At 36.8% G+C, this 14,499-nt stretch overlaps 1 protein-coding gene across 1 annotated transcript in view; it reads left to right on the top strand.

Annotated features, from left to right (window-relative positions):
- Positions 1–592: 592 nt before the first annotated feature.
- The window catches only part of RSBN1L (round spermatid basic protein 1-like), a gene marked incomplete at its 5' end in the record, with an annotated part of 23,108 nt that continues 9,201 nt past the window's right edge, over positions 593–14,499 (top strand). The window contains 3 exons of the mRNA XM_009574703.1: positions 593–1,236; positions 13,238–13,375; positions 13,569–13,711. Coding sequence (XP_009572998.1) covers positions 593–1,236; positions 13,238–13,375; positions 13,569–13,711 — 925 coding nt within the window. The remainder of the gene's footprint in view (positions 1,237–13,237; positions 13,376–13,568; positions 13,712–14,499) is intronic.

Raw genomic sequence — 14,499 nt, 5'->3', positions numbered from 1 at the left:
TGTTGTTGTTTGATTTTGTTTGTGTTTCTTGTTTGTTTGTGGTTTTTTTTTTTTTTTTAAAATAGTATGGGGTCAGTTTTTACATATTTCCACATGTATTTCAACAATGTTTATTTAGTTTTGGATGAATGACCACGTAAAGCCATCTGATAAGGTAGGTCCTGGCAGTGGCATCTTGTGAACAGCTTGCTGGTGATGGTTGATATTCATTGACTGTTTGTAAACCCCTTGTTTGGCAATGTTTGTTGACAGCTGTCATGTAATGTTTCTAAACTTTCTGGTATAGTAATTGCTGATGACCAGTTAAAGGGTATGATTAAGAGTTGTGACTCATCATGAAAGCAGCCTTGGGAAACTTGTTTTTTTGTGATTTCCTCCCCCTTCCCCCCCCCCAGCTTATATGTCAGTCATAATGTGAACATGGCAGGTGTCTCTTACTACTCATTTTCACTGAGATACACACTGTGACCCTCGGTATTGGTCTCTGGTCTTTGTGTGCCATGGTGAGGGTTTTGGTAACTTCGAATCCTGATCTTTAAATACATTTTGTATATGAAGATACTTAAGAGATCTTTTTTTTTCCTCTCAACAGGTGGGAAGGAGAAACCAAAAACCAATGCAGAAGAGCTACAGATTAAAAAAGTTAAGAAGAAAAAGAAAAAGAAACATAAAGAGAACGAGAAGAGGAAGCGTCCAAAAATGTACAGCAAATCCATTCAGACCATCTGCTCAGGATTGGTTTCTGATATTGAGGATCAGGAAGCCAAAGGCATCATAGATGATCATCTTAAGGATTTCAGTGGGAAAAATATGGATCCCAAGAAGGACTGTGAGTCCAAGATACCAGAGAACAGTGAGTTTCCATTTGTCTCGTTAAAGGAGCCACGGGTTCAAAATAAACTCAAAAGGTTGGACACATTGGAGTTCAAACAGCTGATTCATATTGAGCACCAGCCTAACGGAGGTGCATCAGTTATCCATGCCTACAGTAATGAACTCTCCCACTTATCTCCTGTGGAGATGGAGAGATTTGCAGAAGAGTTTGTGGGTCTGGTTTTTAGTGAAAATGAAAACTGTGCAGCTTACTATGTAATGGGTATTGTTCATGGGGCAGCTACTTATTTACCTGACTTTTTAGACTACTTTTCGTTTAATTTTCCCAATTCACCAGTGAAAATGGAGATTTTGGGAAAGAAAGATATAGAGACGACGACTATGTCAAATTTTCATGCTCAGGTAAGAGGTTATACATTTTACTTTCTAAAGTCATGTAATGGTTTCAAACAACTGTGAATGGGTTTTTTTAGAATATAGTTACTATTAGCTGTGCTGTGTGGATGACGCAGAAGACTAGAAACAAGGGAATTCTTTAAGTAATAAGTTAGTTCTGCAATATTAAATTTAAGGACCCTATTAACTGAGACATAAAGTTGGATTTTATGGGGGAGGGGGAACCGTTTGTGTGCATGCATGTGTGTACATTTCTTTGGATTTGTTGCTGTAGCTGAAGCTTAACCGTGAGTTTTGGGATGATTTAGGTTAAAATGTTTTAGGTTAAAATGATTTAGCCGCGGCTATCTGGGTGTCTGAACTGTAGTTTATCTGTATGAACTTCTTCATAAAACGGAAATGCTTTAATACATTAGAACAATGTTATACATGCAACCTGTGTAGGGCAGAGTTAATTAGTTGTATTTGCAGTTTGAGGCTTCTGAATCCATCCTTAAAGGAGAATTTAATGGTGTTTAATGTAGCTACTAATTTGATCCATACCCCTTCTCATTTCCCCACAGTTAGTTGTATTCTCTTGAAAGCTGTTATGTGGTAAAATGGCAGGCAGCTTTTGAATCTCTTTTTTTTTTTTTTTTATTTTTTTTATTTCCCAGAGAGAGATGACTGTATACTCTGTTAACAACAGCTACTGATTAAACATCACCTCTGCTATTTATTAACTTGTGTGGATGATACATTACTGTTGCATATAAATTATTTATATTGCAGGTCTTTCAAGTTCATGGGGAAGAAAAAATTCTAACTTTCTTAGATTGCCACCTTGGTGATGAGGGTATTGTGTAAAGCCCATACAGATATTCTGAAGCAATTTATGAAGAAACTCAATCCTGTTTTTCATTATATCAACTTTAGCGCACAATTGCCTGTTTAATTCCCTATTTGTGAATTTAGGTGTTTTATGGAACACCTTTAAACTATTTTAGTCTTCACTTTTTAGACAATTATGAAGCGTTCAAGTGTAAGTTATACTGTTATCTTTTTGAAGAAAAAAGTGTTGGTTTTTTTTTTTCTTCAGCTACATAAACACTTGCATGGAATACTATTGCATTTATTGAGAAATTTCAGGTGTGTGTTATCCACAAGGATATGCAGAACTGAAATGTTGCTGCAAGAGAACATTTGCAGTGCTGGTTAAGAAAACATCCATTGCCATGGAATATTAATATTCTGTGAAATATATTAACTTTTTTTTTCCCCAGTATGTAAACAAAATCATTACTTTAATAGTAAAAATCATAGAACATATTATGGGCAGCTACCCAGAGCTGCTCTGTCTCAGGTCATTTTATATAAAAAAAGCTGGATCTGTCCTTCTAAGTATGTTCTTTAAGCCCAACCTGTTACCTTGGGCAGCATTAATACAAGCATAGCTGTGTTCTAGTATCTGCCCTAAAGAAATAGTTAATAAAAGCCCAAATTTTATTTTTGTGAATTATAATGGAATTATTTTACTGAAAGGGTGGATTAACTTGGTATTACAATGGTATCTTCAATGATCTGTAGTTAAATCAGTCCTATGGTCATTGGGGTTGAGATTGTAATTTCCCATTTTTCTCGAAGTGAAGGAGGAAAAGAGAGAGAATGTAGTAGATGAAAGAAGCCAAACTGTATTATTATAGCCTTCAACTGGTCAACTTCATAGTCTGTCTTCTAACCTGTATTTTACTTGGCTGCAGGTTTAGTTCTGGTATCTTCTTTTCCTTTGTTTTCTCTCAGTTTTTCAGTTAGTTTTTGTAGCGTTTTATCACTTGTCAAGAGTTTGGTTGCTTAACAGAAAACACTTGGCTCCTTGTATTTTTGCTAACATAAAGGGTGTAGTGTGTATAGATAATGTATACAGGTGTACACCAGATTTATTCATGTCATCTTCTCTGCAGCATCACTGCTTCTTAGAATATTTAAGTCAGTATCTTGGTTGCCTAGCTATTGATTCTATTTTTCCTTATTATTTCATTATTTTTTGTCTTATTCTGGCTGCTTATTTTGTCGTACTCAGGTGATTTGCTACATTCGAAAGGTTTTGGTAGCTTATTATTCTCCTTTCTGACTGGGGCCAGTATTAAAGATGTCTAGGAAGGAGGATGAGAGTCTAGTAGTCATAGTGATACTGAGTCAGAGTGCTCATCCTCCAGGGATATGACAGGACCTTTTTGAATCTGAAAGTTGTGGATTTTGTGGCTTTAACCTTCAGCTGTATTTATTTGTGTGTGTAAATTTCTGATTCGTTACTATCAGTTACCTCTATTTTTCAGTTTTCTGCCTCTACCTACCTTTATAAAAGGTACTAAATGATTACATAACTTGTTACATTTTGTGCAGATTGATAATATCCTCCTGTCTCATTGAGTTCTTTGTGAATCTTGAAGGGATTCTAGTGTGCTGTTGCAGTATATTTCAATGCAATTTTAAATGTAGTTTTCTGTTCCTACATTGCAATAGCTCTGTGTCACTGTGTTCCTTGTTGTCCTGAGCTGCCTAAGCACTGTCTAGCAGTTGTTGAATAGTCTCAGTTGAGAGGTGAGTCGTTTTCTGATTTAGGAATTTAGTTTTATATCAAGTCTGCTTTGAATATCTATCTCAACCTTCTTTATCCATAAGGAACTTGGGTATTGCTTTGCTAATTTTAACTTAAACACTGAAATGATGCTCACTTTAGTACATGAGGTTCTTTGTTTGTTTTTGAGAACTCTTTGTAGCACATGCAATCAGTCTGACAAACATAAGTATTTAAAAAGATCTAAAAAAGTATTAAAAAATGGTAAAAAGGAGGGATGAGCTAAGTCTGAAATGGAAAGTATTATGGAATATTTTATCAGAGTTTTTATTTCTCAAGTTGATTCTTTCAGTACTACTCAGTAATCTTCCATCTCCTGTTTTGCGGCAGATGAGGTTTTTTGGTTTGAAGTAATGCATATTTTCAAGTCACTGAGCCCTGTGGTAAGAGGCAGGTTCCACAGTAAATTCTGTTGGTGAGATCAAAACTGTTGGAGTCCTCCTAAGTCAACCTGGAAAGTCTGCATCTCTCGAGTAATTTACTTAGTTTTCACAATTGTAGAGTTGAAAATGAACAACTCTTAGCTTCCCAATACACCTGTGTCAGAGAGAAGTAATATAGTTTCACTTGGTAGGAGATTAGAAGTGGGTAGACGCTTCTGGCAATAGTTACAGCAGACACAGGAGAGAGGAGTTTGTGTTGGAACTGGTTCTGTCTCATTAGAATTAGCTTTTAAATTTTGGGGGGAGAGGAATTGGGGAGTTTTTCATCACCTAGCTTGGGCCTATGTTTAAGTACTCCTTAATTCTTAAAATTTTTTAGGTTAGTGGAACAGCTCTGTTCCTGTGAACTGTCTGTAAGGCTTAGTCAGACTGTTTCTATAATTGGGCAAAATGGAATTAGTCTGGGTATCCTTGTAGCCACTAAATCGCTCTTTCAGGTGGTGGAAAACTGACTGCTGTAGGTACATCCCTGGGCACCATCACTTGTGTAGATGGCAACAGCTGCATCACTTACCTGATAGCTGTGAATCTTACTTGTCAGACTCTTAGGAGGATTTCAAAGAATGTAAATAATCAGTTTTTGCCACCTACTTGCAGCTTATATCACTTCAGTTAAGCTAGTTAGTGCTGTTGAGGCAAATGCCTCTAATATTTTGAACCCATTGCTGTGTCCTCATGCTGGGCAAGTGGAAATTTTTATTGCCTTGCTGAAACCCCAAAGCGCACACTTCATGTTTAACTATAACAATGCTTAGTGGATTGATTTTACTGTGCTTCAGTCTTGTCCCAGAGGCAACTTCTTAGTACAGTTGAACTGAAGTGCTGAGCAATACCCAACGATTCTTGTGCTTCAAGACAAGAGTGACTATTTTTAAGCCATATCTGACAAATGCTTGTCTGTGTTTGCTGGAGATCTCTAGGTGATTCCACACTTCCCAAAGAAATCTGTTGAAAAATCTCTTTTCTTGTTTGTCCTCTTATCTTAATCCTCCTGCCAGTCCTTTTATTCTCATCTTTAGTGGACAAAGCAAACAGTTTATGCTTTTCTTTGTGTTCTCTGTATTTGAAGATTGCCTAACAGCTCCTTTTTTCCCCTCCCTAGGTGAAGTTATTGGAGTTACTTCAGTCTACCATTACACATTATATCCTTATTGGTCTTACTGCTGCCCCCTTATGCTCTCTTCAGTCATCCTTATTTTTCTTAAAATACAGTACTGAAAATGGAAAGTGTCTGCTTGGTGTTTTGTTGTCAAGGAGTATGAGAAGATTGCTTCAAGTGTCTTGCAAATTATGCTCCTTGTTATCTATTCCTGCCTCTTTCAGAGCAGTTTGTGATGTGCTGTAGCAGCAGCTCCTGCTAAGTGAGTCACTCCCCTTTTCATGTTTATACCCTTAATTACAGGTATCTGTGTGTAGTTCCTTGCTTTTATTCAAATTGAATTATATCCTGTGTATTCAGATCCCTTCTCCAGTTTATCGAAGACCTGTAGTAGGCTTGCAGCTTTGTGTTACCTGCAGGTTTTATAAGCATGTATTGTGTTCAAAGGAAAGATCCTTGCTGTGTGCCACAAAATTGGTCCTTTCATATTAATAGTTATGTGAACAAATGAAAACTGCCCACTGTTTGTTGTTACTAGACCATGTTTCTGTAGCAGTTTTGAGAACATAATGCAAATGTACTGGTCCTCTGAAAAAGCCTATCCTGTCATAGAAAGAAAGGTTAGTTTGGCTTGATTGGTTTTTTTGACATGTCCGTATTTATTAGCTTTTACCATCTTATTTTCTATTGTTAAGACAGGAGTATCTAGCTAACTGTTTTTTCTGGAAATTGAAACTAGGCTAAACGTTTGGTGACTCTTCTATGTCTTGCTTCTCTTGATGCCCATTTCTTTAAGATGGTATGTTTATTCTCTTCCAGTTTTGAAGAATCTGTTTTGTGTTTTGAGTTCTCATTCATGTATTAAAACTTTGTTTCTTTTTAGCTTATTGCCTTCGTACTGTAGGGTATGTGAGGATACTCATCATTAAGCCTATTCAGTTTAGGAAAAGTCACTTGTATTTTACACTGCTCAGTGTGCAGTTAGACAAATTGTCAGAGCCAATCTAGCACCTGTTGCTGCTGAAAGAGAATGTCCTCCTTGCTTCTTTCCTCCCAGTTACGTCTTCTTGTGCCAAGCTGTGGTGCTTCTCAAACTGGTGAGTCAGTTCGTTTTATTCATCCAGCAGAGAGTGATTGGTTCTATTGCCGAGTTAGCAAATTATATTAGTTTACTATGCAAGAGGTAACTCAAGGATGAGTGCGGGAGTACACAGTCAGCCCCATTCCATAACTGCAGGCAGTTTGCATCCTCAGAGAAATAATTTTTGTTGTGTTTTTTTTTTTTCCCAATCTGAAGTAACTTACTCTATGTTGCCTATGTTAACTCTGGTGGACACTGGATATTCAGATAGCATAAAGAATAATATAAGTATTTTAGAGAAAGAATTGCAATAGTAGTGATAGTTCATGTTTGTTTTGTGACTTTCCAGATGGGTGGTTGTCTTCACTTCTTAAAGTTCTGGACATGGATCTTTTCATTCCAGTTTTCCTTTAGCCCCTTTATATATTATCTTCTCTTTGCTGTCCTCCTTTTCTAGCAGTTAAAAGTTTATCTTTTGTAGAGAGGTTTTTGCTGTTTACTCCTTTTCTAATTTGTGAAATCCTGCTTGCTTGAAAATACTCATTCTTCTAGTACTTGAAAGGAATTGCTGAAAATATTTTTCTTTAAAGAAAATCTAAAATAGTTGGTTAGTGTTTCATTTTCTTATCATTAAAGATTTGTACAGTATCTATTTCCATATATTATGTTATTTTCCTGTGTTCCAGAAAGAATTCTTTATATTGGAATTATGTCTCTCTTTCACTTGTGTTTCAGTAGCTTTCAGTACAATTTTGTTTTCAATAGAATTCGTTCCTTGCTCTTAAGCTCTTTGAATGTTTGGTTAGTTATTAAAAAGTTTTAATGTTTTTTAGCAACTGCTTGCTGTTACCCAAGCTCCCCAAAGTACAGCCTTCCCCCCTCCATTCTGGATGATGAAAAATTGAATTTTAGCTCTGTTAAAGCATACATATTGCCCTGTTCTTTTTTTTTTAATCAAATAATCCGTAAGACTATGTGTAAGAAACTTTTTTGTAGAAGATGGAAGCTTATTGTCTTCCAAGCAAAAAAATTTTTCATTTATTGAGTAACATTGAACAAAGAATCAGTTCACATGGAATGACATTAGAAATCTGCAACACATGTTCATTTGTTTTCCACTTAGAAAATAATTACCTTTCCAGATTGCTTCTTGACAGTTTCAGCCAATAAATATGAAATGACAGTTGTATGTTGCTCTTTTTGGTCACATATTCTGTATTAAGAAAAAACAAACCTAAACAAAACCCTAGAGGTTTGTACTGGCAGCTTGGACAGGATCTGAGACTGAACCTTGTCATAGATCTTCCTCAGTTACAAGAGCATAATAGCTACTTTGCTTTCACAAGATCATTTTCCATGAAGATATCTAATTGATGCTATTCTTAATTTTTTTTTTTTTTTTTATTCTTTATCAACTGCTTCATTGTTTTTGTGTCACCGGAGTTCAGAATAATAGGTCATCCTGCTTTTAAAAATGTCTGTCCATCCTTCTTATTGTTTGAGGATTTCAGCTGCAAGGTGAAACATGTGAAGTGATACACAAACTGCAGTGGTAAAAGAACACGCGTGGAACTCTAATGCAGTAAAAATACTTGGGATTGCATTTCCAGAAACTTCCAGTTAGTAAATGGTATATTTGTTAAAATTAAAGCTTTAATGGTAGTGGATCACCTTTGAACTGTCAAGGCATCTTATTCTGATACCAAAACCCTGACTTAAAAACCAAAAAAGCAAAACACCTAGTATGAAGTACATGTGGTTTAAAAGTAAAAAGTAGCCAAGTAGATTTGCAAGTATTTTTAAACTCAGAGCAATTTTGATGAATACTTGTTCAGTGAAATTTTGATGCTTCAGTATTAGTTCCCATTTGGAACTGAAAATAGATGTCAGCTTTCAAGGACTTGAAAAGAGTTGGCAAGGAACAGAAAGCCTTTTGGGCACTTTTTCAAAATGTACCAAATAAGAAAGAATGGTACGTTGCCTCTTCATGACTATAGCGTTTGAGATAACAGATTTAGAGGAATAACAATGAATGTGAAGCTGGATGTTTTCAGTTCTAAGGTACGAATGTGTAAGCGCATTGCTTGCGCACTTGTGTAGTGAAATGGAAATCCACTATTCCCTCTGATGTCCCAGCATATTTTTATGGTGATTTAATGGTTTTGTTGGTTTTGTTGGTCTTTGGTGGGGCTTTCTTTGTGGGTTTCTTGAAATTATTTTGGGTTCAGTGGATTTGGATTTTTTTTTTTGTTCTATGAGCACTGCTTTTCCAGATCTCCTGGTTTTAAAGCTGAAAAACTGGAAGAAATTTAAGCCTTTAAAATTCTTGCAGGAAAATGTTAAAGCTTTAACTGGGGAAAACACTTTACTATATTAAAAATAGGAATTCAGTTGTGACTTGCCCCAGCTTACATTTTTTAAATTAATCTCTTGAAATGCTTGGTTTCTATAGACTGTTCTTCCAGTTTGTGTCTTTTTCAAACAGCAAAGGAAACATCTTTAAAATATAGTGTCTAAAGTGTTTCCTATTTGTAGGATGATAATGCTCAAATATATTGTTGTCAATATTGTACATGTATTCAGATTTAGTCTTCAGATTCTTTTAGATACCAAGATGTTTATGCCAAAATATTTGTTATTTAGAACTTCTTACTTAAAACCAAGCAAGTTAAGTTACACTAGAAAATCAGTTGATCCCATACTAGTCACAGAAGCAGATAATTCTCGAGCTTTACTAATTCTGAATTCAGTGGTGATTTTACTGTCATAATTTTCCGTTACCTTGATGCAAGAGAATGACAATCTCCTTTTGTGTGTTTTTAGATGACATACTTCAAACTTAAGCAAAAGAAGAAGTTAGGCTATGTCGTATTTATTCAGTTATATATTTCTATCTATTTTACCTGTCCATTGTATTATACTGCATTTAATTGGTGATTTTTTTTGTGTGTGTGTATTGATTCTGATCACGTTGACCACATAGTCGAAGAACTGCATGTCATTGATTCCTTCTTTTATTCTGGATTTAGATTGTTCCAGCTATTTATTTGAGTAAATTTGTAACATTCTAAAAACAGTCACACTGTAACCTGTAAAGTTACATTCGGGAAGATTATCTTATAAAAGGTAATATTTGATTTGTGGTCAGTGCATAATTTAATGTATAGAGTTTGGTGAAAAAGTACTGCTTTTAGTACACCAGCATTGTTTTTGTGAGTTTAGAAATACATAGAGGAGTCTTTTTCTCTTCCTGTGAATAAACCAGCCAAAGGATACTGACAGTAAAAGGAAAGGAAAATGTTGCTGTTATCTAATATGCCATAGATTATATTTATTTTGTTGTGATTTAAGAGGATTAATTTTACTTTTGTCGTTGGTCAAACATCAATAGAAGGTTTTTGGTGTCTTCACAGTATTACTTAGTAGCAGTCTAATTTTGGAGTGTGCGAAAATTAATTTTGTTTGCTAGCTAGTTCTTCCTTCTAAGAAGGACCTCACCTTTTTATATATGTTTTTCTAATTATTTAGCCTAGTCTAAGATAGTGTCATTTAAATAGCAACCCCTGACTTGAGTCTAGAGTTTAGGATGCTATAACCCAGTCCATGGAAGAGTTGAGATAGGAGTCAATCTTCACTGCCAACAGCTGCCTCCTTTTCCAGACTCCCTCTTGTTCTTTCTGGCCAGGCATTAGTCTTTATGGCCTATGTCTTTATTTAATTCTTATTTATATAATTTTCTAAAAAAATGAAAAAAACAAAAACAAACAAACAAACAAAAAAAAAAACAAAACACCTTCAGGTAATTTGTGGATTAAATTTAGATCAGTTCCCTAAGCTGGCTCCCTTCCCACCTTCGGAAGACCTAATGCTAGCAGGAAAGAAGGGAAAAAGAGAGAGCAGATCTTCCCTTTTCATCACCAGCATGGATTTATTTTCTGTTTATACTAGGTCTGAATAGGTTAGAGTTAATTTTCTTCATAGCAGCCTATTATGGGGCTGTGTTTTGGATTTGTGACTAAAACTGTTGATAACACACTGGTATTTTGGCTATTGCTGAGCAGTACTTGTACAGTGTCAAAACTTTCTCTTTTTCCCCATTCTGCACCCTCTGGCGAGTAGGCTGGGGGGGGGCAAGAAGTTGGGAGGGGAGGTGGATGGGACAGCTGACCCAAATGGACTGCAGGGATATTCCACACCATATAACATCATGCTCAGCAATAGAAAACTGAGGGGGTTGGGGGGGGGTGTGTGTGTTAGTCCACAAGGTAGCTATTCCTTAAGACTGGCTGGGCATCGAACTGCTCGTGGGAGGTGGTGAGTGGTGCAAAACTTGGTGTTTTTTCCTCTTTTCTTCACTTTCCTCTTTTCTTCACTTATTAAACTGTCTTTATCTCGACCCATGCATTTCATTTCTTTTCCTGTTCTCTCTCATGTCTCTCACCATTGAGGCGCAGGTGGGTGAGCAAGGAGTTGAGGTACTTAGCAGCTGCCTGCGGTTAACCCACCACAGAGTTCTTAAAGGCTCAAACGTTTCATTCTGTGTATTTCCAATGATACAACTCTGAATATGGTCCTAGAAGAAACTGTTCATCATTTGTAACTTTGACATTCTCTTAGCATTATTTTTCATATTTCACCTCTCCCAAGCTGGATCTTGAAAAGGAATCTGTTCTACCTGGTGAATGAGTGGAACATAATTGATCAGGAGAGCTGGGAGTGAGTTGGGATGGACAAATAATGCTTAAAAAACTTGAGTTGATCTTTCAGTATTAACTTTCAGTGACATGGTCTTTTTGGGAATATATAAGAAATTTCTTAATTGATCCACCTTAAGCAAGGATTATGTTGCACTTAAATGCTTTGCTGACTCTATGCTTCACTGCCAACACCTAGTGGTACGTAAGCCAGAAAGCTGAAAGCTTCACAGCCTCTCCTAATTTCACTTCAGTTAGTATTTTTTGGGGAAGTTATAGAGTTTTCAGTTGGAGTAGTTCCACAACTAGCTTATCATATGCTATGTGAACGGTAGCGGTAGCAGAAGGAAGCAAGGAAAAAGGCAGAAAAATGGTTCCCTTTAATCAGGAGTGTGGATGAAAACAGCAGCTTAATACCCTGGCCTGGAATGGTGGAATACTAAGCTACTTATGCCAGTGGAAGAACCATCCTGTTACATGTTATGTTTATCAGTAAACTGTGAGTAACAGATTTATGACTATCTGTAACTTCAGAAAGTGGTTTTGGGCTGCTTTGGCTTACTGGATAGACCAAGTCCAATAATGACAAGTGAGTGTCCCTTCCTTGTCCCAGTGCTTTAGCTGTGTGAGCTCCTGAAGCTTTGGGCCAGTGCAGATACAGCTGAGGACTGAGCTGATGCAGATTCAGCAGAAATGAATGAATGTTTTCTGATGCTTTATCACAGAATCACCAGGTGTCAGTGCAAAAAAGGTGCAGGAATGTATGACTAAGGATTTGGGGAATAGGGGAATACTACTGTCTAGCAGTACTGCTCTTTTCAGTATGGCTGTGATGGCTTGCCATTACATTAGCTCAGACATTTTGTAAAATCCTACTTTTAGTCAGTCCTCTATTTTCTGGGTGTGTACGATGACTGAGATGATTTGAAGAAGAGTATTTGGTTCTGCACTTCCGGAATGCATCTGGTTACATCAGTCTAGCTTCTCAGAAGGGCACAATATTGTTCCATCTTGTATGATTTAGCCCTGTTTTCAGGAACTCCTGCTAATTCTCCTCTGCACTGCCATAATAACTAGGAATTTTAATGGTCTCTTTGGGCGAGGACCATAGCTAAGCAGTACTTCATTAACTGTTTTCCTTGCACCTTTTTTTCTTGTCTTGCTTTGGATGCAGAATGTCTAGGGATGCAGTGCAAGAGCCTTACTTGGTTTGTGCAGTAATCCATCTGCTCTTCCCTCTCATCTGATCTGGTCATATTTCATCTAATAATACCACTGTGTCTTTCAGACTGTTAAATAGGAGGTCGGAAGCTTAAGGGGAAGTGATCCTCATCAATCTCATGCCTAAGTATTTTGTTGATGTAACACAACAGATCAGATTACTGAAAAAACCTTATAACAATACGTGTTTCTGTTCAAGTTCAAAATAAAAGATTTTTCACAAGGAGTGAATGTTCAGCCCTTAAAGTTTTAAGAGAGCACAAGACATGTTGGCACAGCACAGGAAAAATGAAGGAATAACGGTCACGCTCTCTCTTCCTGTACTAACTCTTTACGAGCCTTGTCTTCACTGTGATAATTAGCTCCAGTTAATGTGCTCACACAGAGACCATACTGGAGAGGATGATTAGCAGAGGAAATGTTTAGAATTTAATTAGTTGTAACTTGGGGTTCTGCCTAACTGTTACAGGAAAAAGGTAAAAATTCAGCTAGACTTGAGTAATCCAGGTAAGAATCCTTATTTACTAGTTACTGAACAGAACACATGTTAATAGCTTTTCACAGTTACTACTTTAGAATGTTACTTCCTTGAAAGGCAATAAATAGTTACTCAGTCTTAACCTTCAGACTTTAAAATAAATAAAATGCAAGTTGTCATGTATCTTTAAACAACTTCTGTCTTTGGTGGAGAGTTCATAGAATTGACTTCATAATAATCTTAAGTTTACTGAAGACTGTAGGACTAATATCAATCAGAAAACATAAGCATAGAGATTAAAGGTGTTTATTGAATGTAGACTTTGAGCAGTAGTGGACTCGGTATAACTTTTACCTGTCATATTCTACTTGTAGGTAAAAAGAACATACTCTCATGGTACCTATAGAGCTGGCCCCATGAGACAGATCAGCCTGGTTGGAGCAGTTGATGAGGAAGTGGGGGATTACTTCCCTGAATTCCTTGATATGTTGGAAGAATCACCCTTCTTAAAAGTAAGGACAGAAGGGAATGGGTTGGGAGAAGGGGGACAATCTATTGTCTAGTACTGTTATAATAAAGTGAGAGTATGTGGTACTTGCTTAGATAATTGAGTGGTCTAGTGTTTTCATCGTGACAGAGGAAGGCTGCTTTTAAAAAGTTTTTAAAGTAACTTACTTCAAAATTGTGGCTTGTATTTCCCATTAGTGTACACTGCCATGGGGAACACTTTCTAGTTTAAAATTAGAGAGTCGTAAAGACAGTGATGATGGTCCCATTATGTGGGTACGTCCAGGAGAACAGATGATCCCTGTGGCTGACATGCCAAAGTCACCTTTCAAAAGGAAGAGGTATGTTGAATTATTTGCTTGATGAATGTCTGGTTAGTATTGTTTCTCTACAAATTCCTTTCATCCCAAACCTTTTACTGGTTGATGCTATATCTTAGTATAAATTTCTGTAAATCTTAATCTCAAAATATGCTTTTAAGTTGCTTTGTTTTGTATGGATGTGGATTTTTTTTTAAGTTGTTTACTATCTGGCCAAGTAAGGTGTGGGTCCTTTTTGGAGCTTTAGTAGGAATTTAAGGTGAAAGCTGCAGGGAAATGTGAACAGGCATACAACTACTGATGTATGCCAGGAGACTGGAATTAATACCCCTGTTCTTAAATGTGAGTGGATGTTTAAAGATGGCAAGGGCTCCTCTTTCATCTGAAAGGTAACACCTCCAACATTAAATGACATCTTTAAGCTTTGTTGTGGTACTATGTATAAGTACCAGCTTAAGAGTAGGGATGTCCTCTGCTCAAATATTATGTGTCATGAGAAATTATGTCTTTGGAGTTCTCGTGTTCAAAATTCAAACATAAAAAGGGAACATACAAGAGGTGGAAGCAGGGTCAGGTGCCTCAGAAGGAGTATAGAAACAATGACCAACCATGAAGGGGATGAAGTTAAAGCCAAAGACCATCTGGAGTTGAATTTGGCAAGCGATGTGAAAGGCAACAAGAAGGACTTCTACAGGCATATGGACAGCAAAAGAAAGACTAGGGAAAATGTAAGGTGTCTGCTGAATGGGGCAAAAGGCCTGGAGGCAAAGGACACTGAAAAGGCCGAGATACTCAATGCTTTCTTTGCC

The sequence above is a fragment of the Fulmarus glacialis genome, unplaced genomic scaffold (genome assembly GCF_000690835.1).
Source record: "Fulmarus glacialis isolate BGI_N327 unplaced genomic scaffold, ASM69083v1 scaffold12463, whole genome shotgun sequence".
Classification (NCBI taxonomy): Eukaryota; Metazoa; Chordata; class Aves; order Procellariiformes; family Procellariidae; genus Fulmarus; species Fulmarus glacialis.
The sequence above is the reverse complement of the archived record's forward strand: the minus strand, read 5'-3'. Positions and strand labels throughout refer to the sequence as shown.